Raw genomic sequence first — 23,538 nt, forward strand, 5'->3', positions numbered from 1 at the left:
AGCACAGGAGAAGTTGTGGGTAAGACTAACTCTGCAGGAGCCAGAGGCTTCTCTCCAACAATAAAACGTTTAAAGGTGTCCTTTAGCCACACCACTTGCCTTGACTCATAATGGCCCACTCTAGGCACAGAGCTTGTTAGACAGACTGCTTGGGAACACTGTTGGGCATAAAAAGGTGTGTCCTAAATCTCATTAATAAATTAAACATACAAAAAATATACATATATATATAAATTAACACACATATATATATATAAAGCCTGATTTTATATATATATATATGTATATAAACTCTAAAATCACATTTCTTTGTTACCTGGAAGGAAGCATGCAAGAACAGCAAATGGAGGGGGAATTGCTGAACAAGGTTTCTCTGGTACAGAACACATCTGCCTAGGACAAACCTGCCTCTAGCAGCATTCCCCAGACAGCTGAAGAAAGGGGAAGTGCTTTTAGCCCCCATTCCCTCTATATAGACGTTTTCCTGAAGATATACAGAGCAGCTTCCTATATTCCCCACACAGGCCACAGGTCCAACCAACATCTGAAGAACCACCAGGCTAGAGCTGAAGAAGCAAAGGCAAACAAACATTAAAGCCAAAATCTATTATCATCCAGTCTGGTAAAGTAGTACTTTACAAGTCAGCAACAGAACCTGGGCACCCTGATATGGAAGACCCTTGTTTGCCCATGTCAAAACAAGTGATCTCAGTCCCACCTCTCTGATCCCTCTGCAAGTCTCTCAGTCTCTTATGATCATCATCCCTGTTTCTTTCTAAGATCCTGTGCTGTGTTCAACTGCCTAAGCACATCTTTGCTTCACAATCTGTCCAGCTTATGCCCAAGGGGCAGCCAGTCATCTTGCAGTCACTTTGCATCCCACCAGCCTCTTTCCATCCCAAAGAGCACCTTAACTGTGTCTGTAGGGAAGAGATCAGATGTTTTCAAAGGCCTGTATTTCATTAGGGATTCCTGCACTATCTCACCTTCTGAGAAAAGTCAGCAAATTTCATCCGGGCAAGAAATCGCCTCACTTCTCCACGGCTGATTTTTGGAGTGCTGCTGTCCTTTAACCACACCATTCGACCTTGACTCATCATGGCCCACTTCAGGCCCAGCTTGCTGACTGAGAGAAATCCTGGCTGTTTTTCTGAGGTTGCAGTTGTTGTCACAGTGATGTGAAATGCATCCTTTTGGAGATCGTTAATTCCAACTGGTCCATCAGAAAAGGACAAGAAAATAAGTGGTGAGGAGCAAATGATTACATTTCTTCCAAAAGAAATCTTATAGCCCTTTCTCAGTCAAAACATCCACTAGACTGATAGCATATTCAGTGACTTTACAATTCCATAGTACCTTAGTTGATAAGGGAAAATTATTTTAACATTTTTCCAGGAAAGAAACTGAAATACAGATCAGAAATGGAAGGGTTTGGTTCCAGGTTATGCTTTTGGGCTTGACACAGGATATGAACATATTTCAAGGATATAGTTCACTCTCAACTTTCCTTCCCACACCTGTTAGCAGCTATTCTTTACCTCTATAAAACAGGAAATTTGTAAAGCACTGGCAAGTCAGGTGACTCCAGTCACTGCAGAATGATCTGTACAGACCTCAGAAATCCTAGTTTCTAAACAACACCTTAAAAAATAGTATTCTATTTATTCTTGACTGAACTGCGTTTTTGATACAAGTCCAATTAGACGTTATTAGTATGCAGCAGTTTTTCTATGCTTCTTGGCCTACTTCTCTCAGTTCTGGATGAACTGATCTTTCATCCCACATTCCCATGCATAAGAGGCTGGCTATTTGCTGAACTGCTTTAGAAATAGCAAGGAAATTGAACAGGGACTATACAATCTTTTATAGATGTTAAATCCAGATCTACTTTTCCCTGAAAGTACACTTACATATTTTTGATTCCCCCTTACAAAAAGAAAGAGAAAGAAGCAAAACAGCTCCTATCCCAAAGAGCAGGAGATGGCCAACAAAAGCAGAAATGTATCTGAGGTGACAGAGAAAAGTTTTATAGTGATTTCTTATGCACTGCGTTAAATTAAAAATAGCTCTATGGAAAGCAACACAACTTCTCTGGTGGAAAACATGCATCAAATCAAACTTAAACCTTACATTGGTTAAATGTGTAAAAAACTTTGTGGGTTTTTCATTTGCAAAGTAGGGGGTGGACAGGATGCTCCTTCAGAAGGAGGATTAATCTTACTTCCCATTGGTGTGGTGGATGTTAGGTGCTACCTTTAAAAGCACAACTACAGACCACTGTTTCTCACAGCTACTTCTCTCTCTGTACTTCTAGCCGAGGTAGTTTCTCCATCATTAATGCTCACCTGCTGAAGCAATGACTTTGTCCGTTGCATTGGTGAGATCCAAAAGGACTGTAGGAAAAACAGGATGGAGGAGATAGAGGTGGTGCAGCCCTGGGTGCTCAGGTCTGGGACCAGGTTGCTGTTGGAATGCAAGAGACAAAAACGTAACTGGCTAGCAAAGGGGCATCCAGCTTTGTCAAAAAAATAACATTTTCTGACACTGTGTTGTTTTTACACAGGTCAGAGAATGAAAAACTATGGCTTTACAAAGATCAAATCCTGAAACTTTTTTTTCCTAAAAACAGAATTTGCTCTGCAACTTCTGCTGGTAAGGTTGAAATCTAGCTCTGTCATATGCAGCTTGACAGGCAAAGCTAAGTCTGGAAGTTTGAGTCTCCATGCCAAACTGTGTGCCTGCATGGATAGAAGGAGCACTGTACTGGGAACAAATCTGCAGTAGCAACTCCTCAGAGCTGCATGAAAAAATGAAATTCACAAATTTTGGGGTTTATGGATGCAAAATTTCTGTCAACAAAACTCTACGATGAAGATTTTGCATACAAAAACTCCTGTGTTCAGACTCATAGAAGTCAGAAGGCCAAAGTAAGAGATGTCCCTGATAGCCTTCTTGTATGTTAGGTTTAAGTTCAACAGCAACAGGAATAAAAGACAGAGACTGCATGTGCTTCACAGAGAAACCTCAAAATGAAGAAAGGATGTGTGCTCACCAAACTTTGTAACACAGGCTGTGTTTCATTGGCCCAGAATAGAAAAACAGACTTCTTGTCCAAAGTCATGACTGAGAGTGCATCGAGTTGTTGCCTCTGCCACGGAAGCTCCTGGTTCCAAACAACGAGGCCCGATTTGCCATCTACCACCACCACCTCAGGGCAGGAAGAGATCAAGCATTAATGGGTGTCAAGGCATGGGTAAGCAGAGCCCCCTTGCAGAGGCACCGCCTGTTCCCTTTCATGCCTGTGGCCATACAGTAATGAATGCTGGCCAAAGAGATGGGAAAAGCAAGGACCATAAAAGGTTTGTCTCTTTTAACCCAACCTCCCCCACTCCTGTGCTGCCAATGCCCTCCTTGCCTTCACCTGTTTTACCTTTTTGTTCCTCTCTCCAGTCTGTGCCTGCAGCATGAAGTCCAGAGTTTGGTCAGCACCAAAGTAACCTGGTACGGGCTGGCTGTAAATTTGGAAAAAGAAACACTCAGCCCCATGGTAGGAAAAAAAAGTCATTTCGGATGGAGGCAGAATAGCTGCCTTCATCCTCCATTCTGCCTCTTAAAATGGCAGGATTTGTCATGCTAAATAAGGTCTTTCATCCACTCAGAAGTATTCTGACTGTCAGGAATCATTTGTTGGTGGATCAGAAAAGTGAAAAATGGTAAAGCAACCAATGGTGCTTGTCAGCCATTCTTCAGAGCTGTCTGTGTGGGGGGCACACCTGATGGGCTGTGTAGACATCTGTTTATCTCCCTGTACACGACTCTATCATGCTTTCCCTTGCACGAGAACCTGTACTGCTGTTGCTATAATTATATAAAATTACCCAGCCCTTCCAAAATGCATTGGCACATTTGGCCTCCTGCAGAAGGTGGATTTCCCAGACTGCCTTAGCTGTGTGAAATGGATCTTAATAAACTCAACATTAATGTCAGCCCATGATTCCTTGTATTCTTGCTGCTGACAGGTTTACAAGCCTTTTTATGACCTTAAGCAGGTTAAATGAAGTCCCCTCTGATCCTCTCACTTCTGGGTAACATAATACATTAATATCTCTCATTATAACTGTTTTTTAGCCATCTTGCTTGCTTTTGGCTTTCTGAGCCTTGCCTCTGTCTTCCTTCAATTCACCACAGCTAGACACACAATTCTAAATAAGCACAGTTGAGTCCACAAAATTCACAGAAACAGATTTTATGGCAAGGCAGAATCATCAGAGTATATCCTCTTCTCTTATTTATGATAGATTTCTGTATTTCACCCAATTAACCAAGTATCAGTAGGCTGGCTTTGCCTCATCTTTGACGAGATGAATTCATCACTTCTCATGACAATCAGTTCTAATGATTAATTAATTTCACCCAAAAAAACATTTCTGCATCTTCATTTTCTTGAACGTGAATGGCTTTTGCTTCAAGGCACTTGTTCTTGCTATGCCTGTTAGCTTCTATTTCTTACACACGCTTATGAACTCACCTCTCAGGCTTCTCTTTGATCATATAAACTCAGTAATTTAAATCTTCCATGCTAAAGCATTCTTTCCAGACCTTTTCCCACTTTTTTCCCATTTTCCCCTTCAAAACATGCATAACAGAATGGCTCCTGAACAGTGATATCACAGTACTGCAGTGGCTTGACTTTATACTTACAACATCAAACAATGTCATTTGCTTTACAGACACCTTTAGCAACCAGGTGTTGCTTCCAAGGCAGTATCACGAGACACTCCTATAGCTTGAAAGCTCTCCAGTAGCAAAAGGAAGCAGCAGGCAACTCTATTCCATGACCACAAACTCAAAATATCTCCTAAGGTGCCTCTTCTCATGTCTCTTATGGGTTACAGTCAGTGGCAGATCCCACAAGCTGAATGCACACAAATATAAGCACATTGGATACTACCAATCAAGTGAAAAATCCCCTGGGCACTTTCTCAAATGAACCAGAAGGCTAGTAATTATTCTGCCCAACAGTAATCCCCCCAGCAACCTGCTATTAATCCTCTCTCATCTGAAACATCCATTTACAACACAATTTGCAACTGCTTTCTCAATTTCATGGTCTCTGAACTTCGCCCGTTTTATGACTACTGATTCTCCTTTATGGTTTTCAAGGGATCTTGTCAAAAGCTATCTGGAAATGCAGGACATCTGCAGTAGCCATGTTTGTTTTCTCAGAAATTACTCCCACAGGTCTGGACTCAGTCCGCCTGGATGAAGTGGTGTGCTTGGGGCAGTTTTACCCCGGAAAAGGCGTGCTCACAGCTGGCTTTGTAAGCTTTGTCTAACAAGGAATTCAGTCTGTTTGACTCTGTGGTAACATCCCTGACCTGAATTTGTCCCCCAGCCTCTGATGCTTAAGTAGAACTTAAGTGCTAAAAAAATCCAAACAAATCTCTTAATTAAATGCTTACCCACAATACATTCAGTGTAGCAAATTTTGTCTTTCTTAACTCTGAGAAAACAGGCAGTCCAGGATTTTAGCACAGAGGCCCAGAACAAGAATTGCTTTCATTATTTTTCAATGATGTGGATGCAAAATTCTGTCAACAAAGCAGCTCCTCTATGTGTATTGTACTCTGTCCCTTGGGAGGTCAGGGAACAGGAAAAAGCAGCAACCTTGAATACTAGCTGCCCAGAGATGTTGTGAAGTCCCTGTCCTTGGAGATATTTAAAATCTGATAGCACACAGCCCTGAGTCATTTGCTCTAGCTTTTCTAGAGTCTGCTTGAACAGATAGGTGGGATTAGGAAATCTCCAGAGGTGCCTTCCAACCTCAACCAAACTGGTAAAGAAGTTTTCAACCCTTCTGGATTTGTATATTCTAATTTATTACTGCATCCATTTAGAAATTTCTTGCGTGTAAGAATCTTGCTGATTCTTGCTAATCTTGCTGATTCTACAGCATCTATGAAAGAGGCTCTGCTTACACACACTCATCCTTTAAACTCGATGCCAGACACATTAAGAAGTCTGCAGATTCTGGCTCCAAAACACTTCTAGTCCATTTCCTTTCCCCATAGCACGATCGACTAGCCATAACTCATTCCTAAAGTCACGGCTTATGTCACCCATCAGCCTTCAAGAATGTAGACATTACTTGAATATCAAAGATAGTTGAACACCTTTTTTTTTTTAATTAATGAAGTTCCAGTGCCTTCTTTCCATTTATGCTCCTGACAGTTGGGTAACACAGAGCTGAGAGCTGCTTTCTTTATTCTCAATACTAGAGCAAGCAATTGTTTCCCATATAAATTCCCTCAATTGTGCCCAACTGCCCTTTGCAAATATTTAATACTGGGCAAGCTGAAATTGCTGGTTATAACTAACCCACAAGATCTGGAAAATCACTTAATTTTCATACGTGAAATTAGAGGATGAGCAGTGTTATTTTAAGGTTTACATTTAGTATAGATGGTGTACTGACTGTCATCAGAATGCTCATTCTCTACTTTCAAGGAACATTAAGATCTCTGAGCCATACTCATTCACCTACTCTAAATTCTTAACATCACTAATGCAACTGATCCTGTCCACTGAAGCCCTGGACAGCAGTTGGCCTGAATCACACAACAGTAATCCACTAAATTCCAATGGCACATCATTCCCATGACTTCAGTCTTGGGTACCTGAATCAAGTCCCTTATTTGTGACCGCTGACAAGCACACAGCTCATGTTTCCAGTCTTCTGTTCCTTGCTTCCCCTGCCCTCCTCACTTGGCTCAACAATACACACCTCCTGTTCTTAGATTCCTCTTCAGACTTGAAGAATTACTGTCAATTGCTTTCTAAGGAACACATGTGCTTAGAACTAAAAGTCGGGAAGTGGTACAGGAAGAAGTAGGACAGAAAAATGTTCCCAGCAAGTAACCTGCTGATATTCTGCAGTTCCAGGGTCCAGTGGTGCTCAAGGTCCTGTCCCCTCAGCAGGATCAAGCTCTCTTTGGTTGTGATGAGCAGGTTGCTGCAGTTTGTGTCAGGTGTCTTCACTGTCTGCAGAAATTCAACACCCCCACTGGGACAAAAGGAAAACAGAGGAGATCAAGGCTTGTATCTGCTCATCTCAGCACTAGCTGCCTGTCCACATGGCAATTCCTACAAAAGATGTGAACTATACTTGTAGAAGTCCATCTTTTCCCCAGTGAGGTGGGCTCCTCAGTTAAGTGAGCTAAATTCAAATGTGGGGTCTTCTAAATATCATGAGTCGCTATAAAAAGCATGAAGTTTCTGAGTTCACATTTGCTCCTCCCCTTTATTCCTATCGAGGCCCACACAAACTGAGCTTCCCAAAGAGATTCCAGTAGCTGGGAACGCCTCTTTTTTTCCCTTCTGCAATGCATACAGAGCTGAAGAAAGGAGCAGGAGAAGCTAAGGACTGCCTTTTAGTGTACTCTGCACTTCTTTGGCTAGGACAACCAGAGGACAGGGAGGAAATTTTGGTCTCCCCACAATATTCCCCAGTTCTCAACTGGGCAATGAAGAGAAGGACAGCACTGAAGTAGAAGCAACCACCTCTAGGAGCACTAGTAAGTGCCTACTCTTCCCTTCCTCTCCCAGAAGAAGCAAGATGACAAGTCCATCTTCTACCTGTAAATGTCAATGAGCTCTGACAGGTTGACAGATCTGCGCTTTTCCCACTCTGGCTCCTCCTGCTGCAGCATTGCAGGGAAGTTGTCCCGGTTTCTGGCTTGGGTAAAGATATCCCTCAGGGCAACTGCTTGAACATTACCTGCCAGGAAGAGTAAAGATGAAGAGTCTCAACTGCAAAAGATAACCCAGTAGAACAGAGGGCGTTTGGGACCACTGCAGTTGTGGTAGAAGGCAGTGAAATGCCCAGAACTGGAACTTCCCTGGCATAATGTGCCTTTGGGAAACTCCAAAGTATTTGAGACTAGCAGGTATTGGTGCTCCTGTACTTTTCCATGCCATGGCAGTGAGACGTGCTTTTGCCCTCCTAGCTTTTACAGCAGAAGGCATGGCAGAAGTATCCCAGGGACATTCTGGACCATTTTAGGTAAAAAAAAAAAAAAAAAAGTTTTCTCTGGAAGGTGAAGTGCTGCAAGGCAAGGTGCATCTTACCAAAACCAAACAGAATGTAAATGGCTCCCCGGCTGGTGATATGGACTTGGGGGCCAATCACTTTCCCTTCTCCATTGGTGCTGTACTTGACAGGCCCACCCAAAGCAGTTCCAGTCTTTCCTGATACCAAGATGAAAAACATATCAGGCTGCAAGGAGAGAGAGGGAGAGATTTTTATCAGTGCTTTCAAGCACCTCTGCACTCAGAATCTTCTCCCAACACCACAGCATGAAGCTGCATTGATCATTTCCCCCTCAGAAAGGTCGAGATGGTGTTTGATTTCTCTTTGCTCAGTCTGGCTTCCTGGTCATCTTACATTCATGTTTTTCTCTTGACACAAATGCACCAAACATGAAAGGGACTTCAAAAATCTGAGCTCCTCTAACAACATTGATGTTAGAATTGTGGGGAGGGATGAGTATAAAGGAAATCTGCATCTGAATTAATCACACAACTATTTCTTTCTTTTGGGTAAGTTAAATGCTCCTTTCTCCAGAGATCATCTCTACCCTGCTGCTAAACACTCACTTCAAACCACACATTCACTGAACCCAGACAGATAATTCTCAAGTCTCACTCAGGTACAAATAATGACTCTTCTGTTCATTCCCAGCTGTCAAGAATGCAGGTAGTGTCATCATTGTTTGATTTCACTGCTCTGACCTACTGGAAGAAAAGGGGTGCTTTTCAGCAAAATCCAAGGGAATGAAAATTAGGGGCTCTTGCAGCTCGAGTTACAGCCCTTCCACATCAGTCTATTTTTCCTTGACACAAATAGTAAAGATCCTTCCAAACCTTGAGTAGGGATATGCTGTACCTGTTTCTCTTTGAGAGCCATAACAACAATATCCCTAATGCCATCTCCATCTACATCTGGAAGAGTTGCAGCTGGTGCAGCCAGGAACCCACTTGAAAGGTGAATGTGGTTCAGTGTCCAGATGGTCTTGCCTGTGGAAAGAACAGTATAAAAGAGAACTGTACTTGGGGAACCAGGGGGCATCCCTAGAGGGTTCCACAAAACCTTACTGAGAAGGGAGCAAGAGAGATTATTTCTCCCATTCTGTGTGAAGGGGAAAGACACAACTATAACTGAGACAAACTGCAGTGGGAAGCAAAATTCTTCTCCCAGCGTTTCTTCAGATTGCCTCTGAGTCAGGCCTCAGTTCCTGCTGTGCTTCTTTCTTAGTACTCTTTTAAAGTATCTCTTAGTATCTCTTTAAAAGACCTGAACCCTAAACGATTTCTGAAACAGGAGAATATATTTAAGGTTCACTTTACAAAGGAGAAGCTAAATGAGAGTGCTGCTCTGCAGGACAGCAGTTGTTTGCCTCAGCCAGCATTAAAGGCTAGGTAGATGTGAGGAAAGGAAACAGATGGACAGTTCTGATATTCAGAGTGCAAATCTGTGTCTCAGTTAAATTCCCAGCAGCAAATTACCACTCCAGCATGACATACTCACTCCACCTCAGGGTGAAAGCATGTTAACAGACGATGTCAAATGGTTCAGCAGTCCAGCATGGACCCAGCTGGAAACACAGTAAAACCAGACTTGCAAACTTGCAAATAAACATAAAAAAAAGGGCAACACTTAAATTTGATGCTACTACTTTTTCATCATTCTTTTGCCAACACTTCTGCTTTTCCCATCTTTAAAAATGTTTTTCTGCTGCTGCTGCTGCTCTGTAGGATAAGGTTTGCCCTGAAAGACAAAGTAACCAAGGGCCAAACTTGTACATTACTGCTGCTGGTAAAGGAAGCAGCTCACTGTCCTGACCATGCAAACACTGTGCAAACACTGGTCCCTAAAAGCATCTGAAAAGTGTGGGAAGAGAGCTGGGGGTAAAATTAGAGGAAACTTGAGAAGTTATATTGACATCCTAACAGAAGTTCTAACAGTATGGAAATGATAGGGCAAAATACAGTTGTTGCTCCCTGGATGGAATCCTATTCCACCATGACTCCCCACACCCACAATCCGCAACCATGCATCTGCTAAGGGGGGTGGAAGAAAGGGTGGAGTGGGAATACCACAGCCAGACTGTAGAAATCCTTAGAGGGAGGGGAACTTAATGGTACTTTGCAGCTGATAAAAGGCACAGCACCTGTCATCCAGGGGAGATAAGAAATGTCTGTTACTGAGCCAGTAACTGTGGTGCAATTGTTGTCCTTCGATGAACTGAGTTCATTAAAACCTAACTGTAATATTAACATGCACCTCCATCCCATAGTTACCAACCTTCAAGGTACCTTTTGGCTGATTCCCAAAACAACCCTATACCTACCCATGGTTATTTCTGCCAATGAATTAATGTGGTAGAACAGCAATCAGAGAATGAAGGTGCATATGATCAAGTGATTAAAAATGCAATATTCATTCACATCTAATCAATTCAGCTATGGGCCTAATTTCTCTGCAAGGTTTCCCGGATGTCGAGTAATCCTTATGTAACTTCTCCAGCTTTGCAGTGCTGCTAGGTAGGTCCTGAGTTGTGCCAGCAGCTCAATGCTAATGAGAACAGATTTTACATATTCTTTATGGCATGAGGATGCTACAGGATAAGATTAACACTTTGAAATATTCTGAGATGTAGGTTAAAGATGCTGCCAGAGATGAAATGTTTTGGATTTTCTTATTCTCTGTAAGTAGAAATTCATTAGTGTTTTGACTCCTTTCTGTGTGTCACGAAGCAACAGCCACCATGATGTGCCAGAAGCCAATCATTCATGCTTATTAGTCCTTTAAAGAAAACAAAAAAAGCAGTAGCGTATTTCTAATATGCTCGTAGTTGACTTTACCTGTGGAAGCACTGAGAAGGCTGAGGAATTTTGATGTTCCTGTAACAAGGCAGACAGGCCCTGCAGCTGCCCCCAGTGATAGCCCATTGCACTGCACACTTTGTGTTTCCTCTGGAAGCTGGATGGTCCACAAGGTGCTGCCATTCATACCAGAAAGTGCCACCACAGTTACGGAGGGTCTAGAGACACCTAGAAGAGGCAGAAAAGAGAGAATGTAATCCCTTGGTGTCAGAGGGATTACTATGACCACGTTGCCTTGGGTCCTTGTGCTGGAGATCCAGCTCTAGCTCCTGGAGCTGAGTGGTTCAAGACAGACAAATCCACACTGCCTGAAAGCAAAGGTCAAATGTTACCTCATGGCTGAACTTCTCTGCTGCAGAACCTAGAAGTGATCTCCAAACAAGGTGGGCTGAAAATCAACAGCCCAGAAAATCATGGAGGTTGGACCTGAGCTCATAGCAAGAGATGTGGTCAGCTGGGCAGACAGAATCAAGTTTCTGGGGGAAATGTGCTCAGTTGTGCTGACTTCTTCCTGTGAAATTTACTGCTGTCAAATCAGACTGATTCTTCTGATCCCCTCTCCCTCAACACAACAGCTAGTACCAAGGGGAAACCTTAAGTGACTCCCAAGGCAGATGTCACCTCATATGAAAGTGATGGCTTGTTTGCAATTCTGGAGAAACAGAAAGTGATTTGTGGTCTGAGAGCCTTCTCTTTTGTTTTCCAAAGGAGTTTCACTATTGTGAAAAACAGACTAAATACAACCAATTGGTGGAACTCGGTGTTCCTTTTTCCAATTTGCCAGTTAGAACAAAATAATTGTAAAATAAAGTAATCTATGCTGTTTCAATTGACTGTTGGCTCTGATTCCAAATGTGATCAACTTTTAGCTCAGACATGTGTGGTTATTGTAATTAATCTCCACCTAGTATGGGCATATCACAATTTAAGATGAACTCCCACACATTTCAAAATAACAACAGACCCAGTCAACTTCTGTCTTACTAGCAACACATACAGCATGTGACCTGATGACACAAAGGGCATATACGGGCCACTAGCTAAATACAAGGCTAAATCCAGTCTCTAGATCAAACTTACTCTCTTCTCAAACTGGTAATTATGTGGCTTATGCTAAGAGGTTGCCCCAGATCAAGTTATTTTTGTTACATTGATAGGGACCAAGAACAATTAACTACTGAATGCAGCTCACAGGTGTTGAGTGTACAAATTGGAGAAACAGTTAACAGTGTCACAGATTACTCCACTGGGTGCCTATTCCAAGCTTATCTCTACTTGGCACTGTGTGAATGGTCCAAGCACAAGCTATGGGTGGGCTGATATCCAGCTAAGTGAGTTTTGGATTGTGATCTGCTTACACCCATTTTAGTATCTTGTTTTTGTCTTCCAGCACAGCAACAGCCTAGGATTCAACTAGGTATGACTAGTTTCATTCAGAACATGCTGACTGTATGTATAGCTGGGATAAAAAATAAAAACAATGCAATGGCAAAAATACAGAGCGCAAGGACAACCTATATAAACTGACTACAGCCTTTATGTCAACTGTATCTCCCTCTCTCACTTATTTTTTATGTTAATTTACAGTTTTTTCTATGTTCATAGGTCTCTTTGTATAGGATTTGCTGGGAAATACACCAAAGGCCTTGTTGGCCATGGAGAAAGGCATCTTCCCTATCCTCTAACAGTATTTTTATTACCTCTTAGAAGAGACAAGGCATTTTGCTCCAATACTTTTTTTTTCAGGTTGTGCAATGTATGCCTGCTCCCTGAATACCTCTGAGACAGAAGAGATTCACCTGGTACCAGAGGATGCCAGGATAGGCAGGCACAGTACAGCAGGCAGCTGGGAGCCTCCAGGACTTCAAAAACCCAGTGCAATAGGATGCCACCAGATTTGGCAGCCCCTGTGTAATGGTGGCCAGTATCAGCAGGCTCTGCTATGTTACCTGAAGGGTGTGAGGACTAACAAAGAAGGTAAAGCAGCCAGGACGAGGAAGCAGGGCAATATCTTCTGAACAGCCAGGCACAGTAGCTTCCCCATCATCAGTCTATTATTTGTGAATTAACAGTAATTTGGAGCCTGGCAAGTATATGGAATGACCTGGAGAAAAAGGCAGCAAAGTGAAGGGTTGAAGGTTTCTAAAAACAAAGTGAAGTGTGCACAAATGCAGGAAAAAGAGACAGAGTGGCCCCAAGATGAAGTAAGGGCAAACAGAAGATGCTGGCCAAAAGGTATAGGAGCACAGTCTTGTAACGAAAATTTTAAGCATGACCAACCACAGGCACAGTACACCAGCTATTTTAAGGAACTCTGAAAAGAGCGATGCAGTGGATTTGCAGGGGCAGAAACTCTTCCTGTGTGTAAGACAAAGGTCCATACTGACACATTAAGAGGAATGTAAAGGACCTGCAGCGCTTACCCATGACACTGGCATTCATCAAGGCAGTGAAGACAATGAGGATGTCAGGGAGGCCATCACCGTTCACATCACACAGTTCCAGTGGGGATAACACACCACCTGCAACAATTACAGACAGTAACTGCATGCCAAAAAGGCTACCCAGCTCATTTTTAACACCGGGAGAGGAGGGCTGGCCCAGAAATGAGACTTGCAAGCAGCCAAGCCTCACAAAGACTGGTAAGGAGCAACCAAAGGCAGGCAGCTCACACCATGGTAAGATCTTTCATTGCATGGAAAGGCAGAAATGTAGCATTTGGGTCAGAGAAAGGAAAAGGAAAAATGGAGGAGCTAACATAAAAAGATTCATGTTTCCCACTTCCATTTCTGAGGTGATGTGAGCCATGTATCACATGGAAAGCTTAGATTTGGAAGCCAGGGGCAGAAAACAAGGAGGAAGAGACATATCTAGACCTGGCAGAAATTATTTCACAAAACAGTGTTACTTTATTGCAGAAGCCAGAATGGAAGATACTTTAGAAATGTTACCAGTGACCCACACCAGATAAAAAAAGATCTCAAATGTTGATTTATGGATTCAAGCAGGACTAAAAGACAATGGAAAAAGGTTAGTTAAGCTAGTTAGAAGACACAAAGACTTCTATCCCTCTCCTCTCAAACACAACCACATACTTCAGCATGGAGATACTGGTAAAGTCCAGGCTGAAGAAAGGGAGGCATTGTATTTTAAAGTGGGCTGGGCCATCTCCATCTGAAACAGAGCACAACATCCAGACAAAAAGGCAGGATGGAAGAAGAGTCAAAGTAATCATTTATGTTGGCAGAAACAAAATTTTGCGGCATTGTTATCTGCAGATGCCAGATTTCACATGCCTCAGCTCCAAGACTGAGCAGGAACACAGCCAACTATTATTTTGGAGCATCTGTAGTGGTGAGGAAGGGTCTCTGCTCTGACCTGGCTCTCCCAGATAGGTCTCTCCCACCATGCCCAGCCTGGGAGCTGCCACCTCCCCCATGCCAGATGCTGTTCCTGGGGCTTTCTCACCTGCTCCCTGACCTAGGTTGCGGTTCCAGGTGTTATGCAAGTCTCTAGGGGGACAGGGAATTAGAAATGCGCACACCAGCACAAGAATCATCGAGATCACCACAGTGAGCAAAAAGATGGCAGTGCGCAGGTATGGCATGAGGGAGGGAGCAGCCTTCTGCTCCAAACTCCCAGATGTCTCTGCAGGATAACCCTCGGGCGTGCTCTCTGATGTGTGCTGCTTTGTCATCCCGACCTCCACATCAGAATCAGGGTCCTGTATCTCTTCAGGGGGGCTCTTCCCATTCTTGACCCCCCCATTCTTCTGGATGTTGAGTACAAGGTCATCTTCACTTTCATCACTGTCAGCCTGAGTGAGGGGATCGTATTCCCCAAGGTCTGGGCTCTTCTTTCCTGAGAAAAAAGATGGAGAGAAACAATAAAGCATGAGTTTTTGAAGGATCTCAGTGGAAAAAAAGGTGGCAGTGGAGAGTGATACAAAGGGGACAACAGAGTAGCCTGCATTTTGCATGGATCCAAGTGAGAAGAGTGAGAGAAATTACAGGGTCTCTCCGTGTTTCACAGTGGCATCAGTGGGAGAAAAGATGCTGACAGTTTATTTTCCTCAGATAAAGGGGTGTGTGTGGGGAAGGGGTGTGTGTGTGTGTGTACATATATGTACATGTATGCATATGTCTATATGGAATTCGTGGCTGATTTCATTCTAATACTTTCTTGATTGGTAATGAAACATGAAGTCTCCCTGAAGATGAGGGGAAGTAATTTTGCCCCTTTGGGCCAGTAACATGCTGATGTCTGGAGGAATCGGGCTGTTCCTCCAAAACATCACCTTCTCTGCATGGCTCAGCTCTGCATGGTGAGAGAGAATGCTCCAACCCCTGCCCAAGGCAACCACAGTGCACCTGCTCCGTTCCTGCTCGTACCAGAGCCAACAGCCTGTGCTTAACCTGGCCAAGAGAGAGAACTTGGTACTGATCCCTTCAGGTGGTGGTGCAGGAAAGTAGCTTAGCTTTAGGTGTCTCCGGCACAGATGCCTGGCACACAAATAATTTCTCCCCCAAGTCTTAGACAGCCACAGGGAATGTGGCGAGGACAAGTATAGAGGCCAGTCACACACCCTGGCGCAAGCCCAGTGCCATCTGTTTATGGGGACAGGAAAGATTACACAGGCACTGCCCTGAGCTACGAGTGGAGGGTCACGTCTCAGGGAGCTGCCCTGTGCCACAAGGCTGGGCAAGGAGCCACGGCCAGTGCTCTGATGACTGTAGAGTCTCAGTCTGGTTCTCCCTCTCCCCCATTCCAAGGTGGGACTTTGCTATCCCAGGTATCTGTCTCATTTCCTTTTGTTTAAAGCTGATCTGAAACAGGAACTAGATTGTGTCTGAAGACTCCTGAAGTGGTACATGCAAGGCATAACTAATACGCTAAAATTTGCAAGCTGTAACCCCTCTCAGACACTAAGATGATGGAAAGGCTTTACAAAGCACAATTTTCAGAGCTTTCATGATTATTCTTCCTGACTAAGATATTATACCTCACTTCTGGTTTTCCTATTAAAGACACTCAAGTTACAGATGTACTGCAGTACCTAGTTCATGCAACAAACCTATTCTGCATAATCTAGAGTGCATTTTGCAGCACATGCATCTTATTTCTTCCTCATTTCTCACCCCACAAAAGACCTTCATTTTCCCCATTGTCTACCACTTATAAGTGCTATTCAGTTTCATTTTTAGGATTTAAGAAAAACTTTCAATCCCACTAAAAAACTAGATGCCCCACACTAGGTCAAACAGCTAAGACAACTCACCTACATTGAACAGAAATATCAAATATGTTCATATATCTAAGACAGATTCTTCCTTTTTCAATTAGGGGCTTCTACAAAAGACTCAAAAATCTGGTACACATATACACTCCAAAAAGCAGTTCCTAACATCAGATCCAGATGTGCCAGTTCAAGCCAGGTTAGAATTGCATGAAAAACAAATGTGGCTGGCCCAAGAGCAAATGGCATTAAGCCTGGGAAGTCAAAGTCAGACAGTTATGTTAACGAGATTGCTCCCAATTCTGGAAGCTGGTGACCTTTGAGTAAAACAATTCAAAGCATACTCATGCTTCATGCACACTATGTTTTGTTAAATTATTTTAATTCCAAACAGTCAACCAAAAGACTGGAACCTGCTGTTCATCCTTGATGCAACTGAAAGCATTGGTATCAATCAAATTTATCTGGAACAGTTTTATTTTGGATCCCTTTCTGGAGACAGAAAGGAATGTGAAAATACGGCTCACCCACTCCTTGAAGTGGCAGGGACTGAGATGCTGGCAACATCGACAGTGGTGTCAACCAGAGGCTGCAACAACAACACCCGTCCTACTGAGAATCACTGATCAGTGGCTAGAAAGAAGATACTACACAGTAATGACAACTTTTGATGACCTACATAGTTAAGAATCTGGAGAATTATAGGAGAGTTATAAAGCAGAGAGCTGCTCAGTCTTAATTCATGTCTAAGCCAGAGTAGGAATCAGAAACTTGCACTCCTTCCCCCTCTTTCCTCAAAAGGTTATCTGGCACCCACAAGGCACAGCCATTCAGTAAACTCCAGCATAGAGTGCCCTGCAGATTTTTTTTTTAAGGCAGAAGGAGGGAAGATACTGCCCTTTAACAAGGGCTGTTACAGCACTCATCTAGCACATGCAAAACCCGATTGTATATTTCATCTCTAAGGATTCAAACACTTATCTCCTACTGCTCAGAGATAACCTTAACTCATCTGCAGGTGTTTTGGGAATGTGTTTGGAATGCTGGCAAGCATGTGCTCAGCTCTGCCTCCCAAGGCTGTTTTGTGGTGCAGAGAACACGTAACTCATGATTCACCTGGCTGGAGAGAGAACAGAAGGAACACGACTCTTCATCAGTTTTAGGTCACTTGCTGTGGGAAGGAGGGATAACATACCTGGCTTTTACTAAACACTCCCAGATGACTTTTCAGCAGAAAAACACAAACAAACATAAAAATCAGCAAAGAATGTGTGATAACAGTCTCACACCACTTAAGAGAATGATGATTTATTTTTAAGTTTTCCAGAAGTCAAATTCTTTCCTTTCTGGTCAACAACAAGGCTCAGGCTTGGAGGGAAACAGTTTGTCCATCAATAGAAAGCTAAAACTGCCTATGTTGCAAGCAATCAGCTGTCAGGGAATACATACAGTTTTCAGTTTTCCATCGTGGAAGCAGAAATGTTAAGATCTGAGCTGGGACAACCACGGTGCAACCTTCATGAGAAATAGTCTTTATGCTAAAGCAATCTGCAGTTCTGTGGCCTTATGTAGCTACCAGATCTGTGTAACTCACACTTTGTTATCTGTCTTCCAAAGAGACTCCAAGCGTATATAAACCTTGCATCCACTTCACAGGTATGGAGTTAGTATCAGCAAAGTCAGTTTCCCTACTGCTCTGTGTTCCTTCCCTCCTACAGGTAGAGTCAACAAAGCCTTTTCTGTTCTGACCTGCTCTAAATTATATTCCATTTTTTCTATGGCATCAGTGATAAAACAGAGGTTTCCATTCAGTGGCCTGTGGTTGCAACCAGAGCAAGTTACTGGTCACATCACCCTGGATTTTCTTTTTTTTTGCAGCACGGGAAGAAAAAGCAAATACTGATGATGGAGGCTTTCAAAGACAAAACAGAGAGAAAATGCCCCAACTTATTTGCTTTCAAGGGCAGCAGCTCTCTAAATCATACTTTAGGACTTTAAAAATCCCCCATGTATTTCCCAAATGCTATTTTCACACAGGCAACTACTGCAGTAGAAGAATGTGACCTCTCACTGAAGAACAGATCATCATCATGCGATCACAATCTGGAAAGAAGGAACCACTAGGTAATCTGTGTTGAAATGAGGTCCTAGTCATAAAAAAATATTCATTCCTTGTGCTGATAGCTTTGAAGCTATTAATTGTAATCTTATTTTTCCTGTTTTTGACTGACTGGGAGGGGGTTTTTTTGCACTCACTTTGGAGTGAAAAGAGCAGATTTTGGACTTTAGAAGAGTGCAATTTTCAGTGCATTATTCCAATGATGGCACACTGGTTCCAGTATCTGTTGTACTAATTTCATTTTCTGTTTATTTTTCTGGCAGTTGCAGTCACTGGATACTGCAGACATATCTCAAAGCCCATGAGTAGATAAGTCACCGCATTCTGATTTTTAATTAATTTAATGAGATGCAGCAGGAAAATCAGATATAGCAATAGGCTTTCTGCTTTCTCATTGCTGTTGGAAGGTGCATTTTTCAACAATTAAACACACAAGAAAGGTATGATTCCTGCAATTTAACCTGAGGGCTGATGCAAGAACTCTTCTCTTAAGTGCATCTGCAAGGCCTGTTATGATCTTTTTCAAATCAGTGTTTCCCAACAGCAGATATCAAATAGATCATGCTGGTTCCAAAGGTCCCAGAAGAGATCTGTACTTTTTATTGCACAGTTCTCCAGCGGTCACACCCTGATGTATACACCTACATCTACCTGTTTGCACTCTTCCTAAACATACTTCATGGTAAGGTATTCCTTCCCATTTAGACATTCCTTCCCACTTATATATATATATATATATATATATATATATATATATATATATATATATATGAAACTAGGAAGAAACCAACTTGTAAACAAAATTTCTTTGAATGAGACTCAACAGGCACCACATAAACTAAAAGTAATGACTCCAGGTAAGGGTGAAGAAAAGATGGCGGGAAGGACCTTGAAGACATTACTGTGACCTTCACGGACTGATGGAGGAAGAAAGTAGGATCAGTGCAGTGAGTGCAGCCCCACAGACTGCGGCCATGCAGACGCTGTGGTGTCTAGTGCCAAGGAGGAGCTCTCCCCAGCAGCACATACCTGGGCTCTGTCTCTGTCCCAGGGCTGTCCCAAAGGCAAGACATGGTTAGGAAGAGCAATGAAGCGTTTTCCCGCTGAAGTTAATGCAGCCAGGTGCATTGGCACCGTCTACAGTACATCCAACAGCAACTAGCACGCTCCCAAGATCTGGTTTGGCAAGGTATTTTAATTCCCTTTTAATCTCCTTATTGAAGAGAACGGCTGTTGGACTGCTGCTCACCGCACACAATGGCCCCTTATGCTTGAATATCCTTTCATCTCGCTGAAGATCTCTGGCTGGAAGGCGCAGAAGCGGCAGGCAGGCTTTAAACATTTACCTGGATAATTGCATTGGCACTTACCGAGCTCCTGGCCTGGCTTCTGTGGGTAAAACCCGGCAGGAGCAGACCTGAGAGGTCTGCGCTTCCTTTCCTCCCGCGCAGCCCCCTCACAGGGCCGCGGCCCAGGCCCCCTCTGTCACACACGACGCCTTCCGAGCTCCGAGCTCCGAGCCGCTGCCCCGGCCCTACGCGGAGCCCGCCGGCCGCCCCTCACCGCCCGCACCCCCGGGCCTCACCCCACATCGCCACATCTCTATGGCAACGCGCCCGCAGCCCGCAGGCAGCGGCACCCGCGCCTCCCGCCATCAGGGCTGCCCTGGGCACGGCTGCCCCTGCCCTGCCCTGCCCTGCCCTGCCCTGCCCTGCCCTGCCCGGCCCTGCCGGCTCTCGGTCCGTCCCGCGGGCTCGCAGCCCTTACCCGGCAGCTTCAGCGCCCGGGACAGCACCGTAGCCATGCTTGACACGGCAGTGCGCTCGCGCGCCGCCGCCCGGCCCGCGCCTCCCCGCGGCCTGCTGGGAATTGTAGTTCCCAGGAGTGAGAGGGGCCCGGGCCCTGCGGGTCCCTGATGATCCCGAGGGGCAGGGGGACAGGGACCCGCAGGGGGACAGGGACCCGCAGGGGGACAGGGACCCGCAGGGGGACAGCGGCCCGTGACCGAGGACAGCCCGGGTCCCCGCAGCCTGCACAGATGTCTGGGCACAGACAGATGGAAAACAGGCTTGTCATCCGGAGTGGTTTGCACAGAAAGTGCCAGTCCCTTTAAATTGTTGTTGCTATAAATACATGCCTTCCTGTTTTGGAAAGCTTTTGGTTGGAAGAAATCTAGTTGTTTTTATTTTATTTTATTTTATTTTATTTTATTTTATTTTATTTTATTTTATTCTATTTTATTTTTGCCAGGTTCTTTCCCAAAGCTGTCCTCAGTCATCACCGCAGCCTTCCGAGGTAAGTGGATAAGTGAACTCTCCCTTTCCCATAATGGGGAAGTGGAGCAAGGAGGGTTTTGTGGCTTCCCCAAAGCCACAAGGCTTCAGATTCCTGACTCCCAGGCCCACCCACACATGGGCCATCGAACACCGCCACTTCTTCAAGCGTGATTTGTGTGAGAGCTCACAAGGCAATGTCCCCTGCCACTGAAGGAGAGGGAGGAATATTGACTAAATACATCAAAAGAGACTCCATTTGGCTAATGAAGACATCATGTTTCCTCAGCATCTGCTGCTGCTCTTGCTTTCCCATGTTTCACGTGCTGATTCTGCAAATAATGTACTTACTCTTTCATGTCCAGGTATGTTCTGGAGCTCCTTACATAGTAACAGCCAATAAGGAGCAGAAGAGAGACACCAAGTGGTCTAGCTGGTGAAGAGAGGCGCTTTTTTTTTTTTTTTTTTTTCAGATATGAACGGGAAAGAGAATAGTTCTGATCCAAAATCTTTTGGTACCAGAGGGCTTTTTTTCCACTGATGTCACCAGGATTAAGAGAGAGACCTTGCTGAGAACACAGCACTTGTGTGGGCAGTCCCAGGTGGCAAACTCTGGAGAATCCATCACAGCTGTGGTTATTCTTTCCCTTCCAGGTTTTTCTGAATACAGTCTTTCTGTTCCATATGTCATTTCCTGTCCTCCAGGCTTTAATTTAAGAGCAGTGACACTTCTGTATCTATGTAAATATTTACAGGATAGAACCTGGATCCTTTTCAAGTCTCAGTTAGCAAAACCTGTGACAGGGCAAGAGCTGTCCAGCAGAGTGACTCCTTCTAAGAAAATGCTTCTGGTACCAGTTAGGGCTGGGAGCAAAGGAATGGCAGAAAACAGCCAGAAGCAGGAACTGGGAAGTCTGGTGTCCTCATCTGTGATCTTCTAACATCTGGCACACACGCATACAGTGCAAAAGCCCATAGTTTGCTATGCTTTTACTTTTGTGGTGCAGCATAACCCACTCTCTCTTAATTTCATGTGTCACCACAAAAATGGCTTGTTCCCCAAGCCCAGAGTTCTCTGTGAGTCTAATGGATTGCAAGGGCAAGTGATTAGTGGTTAAACTGATGCTTTTGAGGAACATATGACTAAGCAATATGTTCAGAGGATTTAATGATTTGCAAAGCATGAGAAATGAAATTTTCCTTCTTTACGCTGTGAATGCAAGATGATTTGCATATAAATTGGACCTGTCAAGTGTTCTAATATGAATCAAAAAGTTGCAAATAGATCATTATTTATGTGAATGTCACTGTTCACTTTATTTTTTTTCCAAAGCAGTTTGAAAAAGCCAGATGCTGAAAAATTAGATACTCAGGGTTAGGCTTTGAAGTCTGATAGCTTTGTGTAGACAATGTGGTCATTTAGAAAAATGTTACAAGCCAAAATCAGGAAAATACACAGCCACTGGCCTCTCATCAGTGTTGAGCCTGTACCACCCCTTGCTTCTTGCCACCTGTCTGCCAGAGACTATAGCCTTTTCCTTTTTTGCTGGCACTAAAACCTCGGGTTGCTCCTTGACCCTGAAAGGAGCCACATCAAACACTGCTATTTAAGGTCCTCAAGCTAGAGAAGGTCACTCGTGCAGAGCTGCACAATGGAAGGATTGCACACACAGCTCTGCTGTAAGACCAGAGAGCAATCACCTCCTCACGAGCTACTGGGGCAGGAGCTCTTCTCAGCTCTACCTTTTTCCAGATGTCCAGAGGGAAGAAGTAACCTGTATCTTTGCATTCCTATTAGTGCTAGGCTAATGTTTTTACCTGTTCTATCCATCCCATCCTTCTATTCTGCATGGCTACATGACAAGGCCAGGAACACCATCCTCTTTCCTCCTGTACCTGGCTGAGTCCTTCCATGACGGAGTTGTCGCACAGGAGTAGACTTTGCAATAAATAGGAAATGCTTTTTCAAACAACAAAATAAATACAATCATACAGTGAAGGACAACAGTAAGACAAAAATAAAGGCAAGTAAACCCAGGAAAAGTGATAACTTTTCTAGCATGTACAAAAGAGCACACTTCAGGAAATTTTAAGTAGTGTGATGACCATGGAGTTTCTAATGAACCCATACAGTAACACCAACAGCAGTTCACCGTAGCATGCAAAAAGGCCAAAAGATGGTCAGAACTGTGCAAAAGTTTCAGCTGTGCAGTACCTGAGGTTGTGGGATGTGCCCACATGCTGCCTTCATGGGGTGTGTTAGTTGAGGGAGTTACTGCAGAGGGTTGCCCCAGCCAAATTCCTGGTAGGTTTATCTCTAGTCTCAATGTTGTTCTGCCAATGCTGGGCACTCTGTGGCTGAGAGCCCCGAGGGAAGTGCCCAGTGCTTTATGAACTGCAGTATAGAGAGATGCAATGAAGACAAGGAGAGGGTAGATAGTAAGGGAATATGTTATAGAAAAGGGAAGGCAGCCCCTGCTGCAAAATCCCACAAACTGCCCAGCATCAAGCATGCATCCTAATGTGCCACTGGGAATTGCCCTCTTCCCTCTGGGCCACTGGGTCTGCCAGCCCTGGGTCGATGCATGGTGTGAAGTGCCATCAGGTTTGCTCACCTGGTGTCTCTGTGTTATGCCCCGTGGAGGGGTTCTTGCTCGGAGCATTCAAGCTGGTGTCCCCGTCTCACACTGACCATCAGCAGTTTGGTTCCTCCCAGCAGGGAGATGCAAAGGCATAACAGGACTGTGTTTGCCACATGCTGAATGGGGAACAGCTGGAGGCAGATTATTGTTTGGGTTATTTGCCTGTTGCCTGGACATTTTGTTTGCTTGTTTAAGCCCTGAAAAAATATGCTTCCAGTTCCTCTGGAGGCTGGTCTGTGTTAAGCCTGTATATTGTGCGTTGATTTTAAAAACTGGTGTTTTATAACTTTGCAAATGAGTGTCCTGCTGTTTCAGTGGCAAGGC

General features: G+C 44.0%; 1 protein-coding gene across 1 annotated transcript; it reads right to left on the reverse strand.

Moving 5' to 3' along the window:
• Window positions 1–475: 475 nt before the first annotated feature.
• Window positions 476–20,103, reverse strand: FAM234B (family with sequence similarity 234 member B). Its single transcript, XM_062491388.1, has 13 exons — window positions 20,067–20,103; window positions 14,413–14,805; window positions 13,368–13,466; window positions 10,924–11,112; window positions 8,945–9,075; window positions 8,128–8,275; window positions 7,636–7,777; window positions 6,920–7,063; window positions 3,431–3,512; window positions 3,024–3,208; window positions 2,346–2,449; window positions 987–1,213; window positions 476–566 (listed from the first exon to the last, which is right to left on the reverse strand). The coding sequence occupies exons 1-13, from the start codon at window positions 20,101–20,103 to the stop codon at window positions 561–563; spliced, it is 1,887 nt and encodes a 628-aa protein (XP_062347372.1). The 3' UTR covers window positions 476–560.
• Between the last annotated feature and the right edge of the window lie 3,435 nt (window positions 20,104–23,538).

This window comes from Cinclus cinclus, chromosome 4, assembly GCF_963662255.1.
Source record: "Cinclus cinclus chromosome 4, bCinCin1.1, whole genome shotgun sequence".
Classification (NCBI taxonomy): domain Eukaryota; kingdom Metazoa; phylum Chordata; class Aves; order Passeriformes; family Cinclidae; genus Cinclus; species Cinclus cinclus.

Coding starts and splice junctions, on each gene's coding strand:
- FAM234B (XM_062491388.1), bottom strand. CDS start 20,103: ATGGCTACGGTGCTGTCCCGGGCGCTGAAGCTGCCGG. Junction 13,467..14,412: donor CAACCTAGGTCAGGGAGCAG/GTGAGAAAGCCC, acceptor TAATTGTTGCAG/GTGGTGTGTTATCCCCACTG. Junction 7,778..8,127: donor TTACATTCTGTTTGGTTTTG/GTAAGATGCACC, acceptor TCTTCCTGGCAG/GTAATGTTCAAGCAGTTGCC.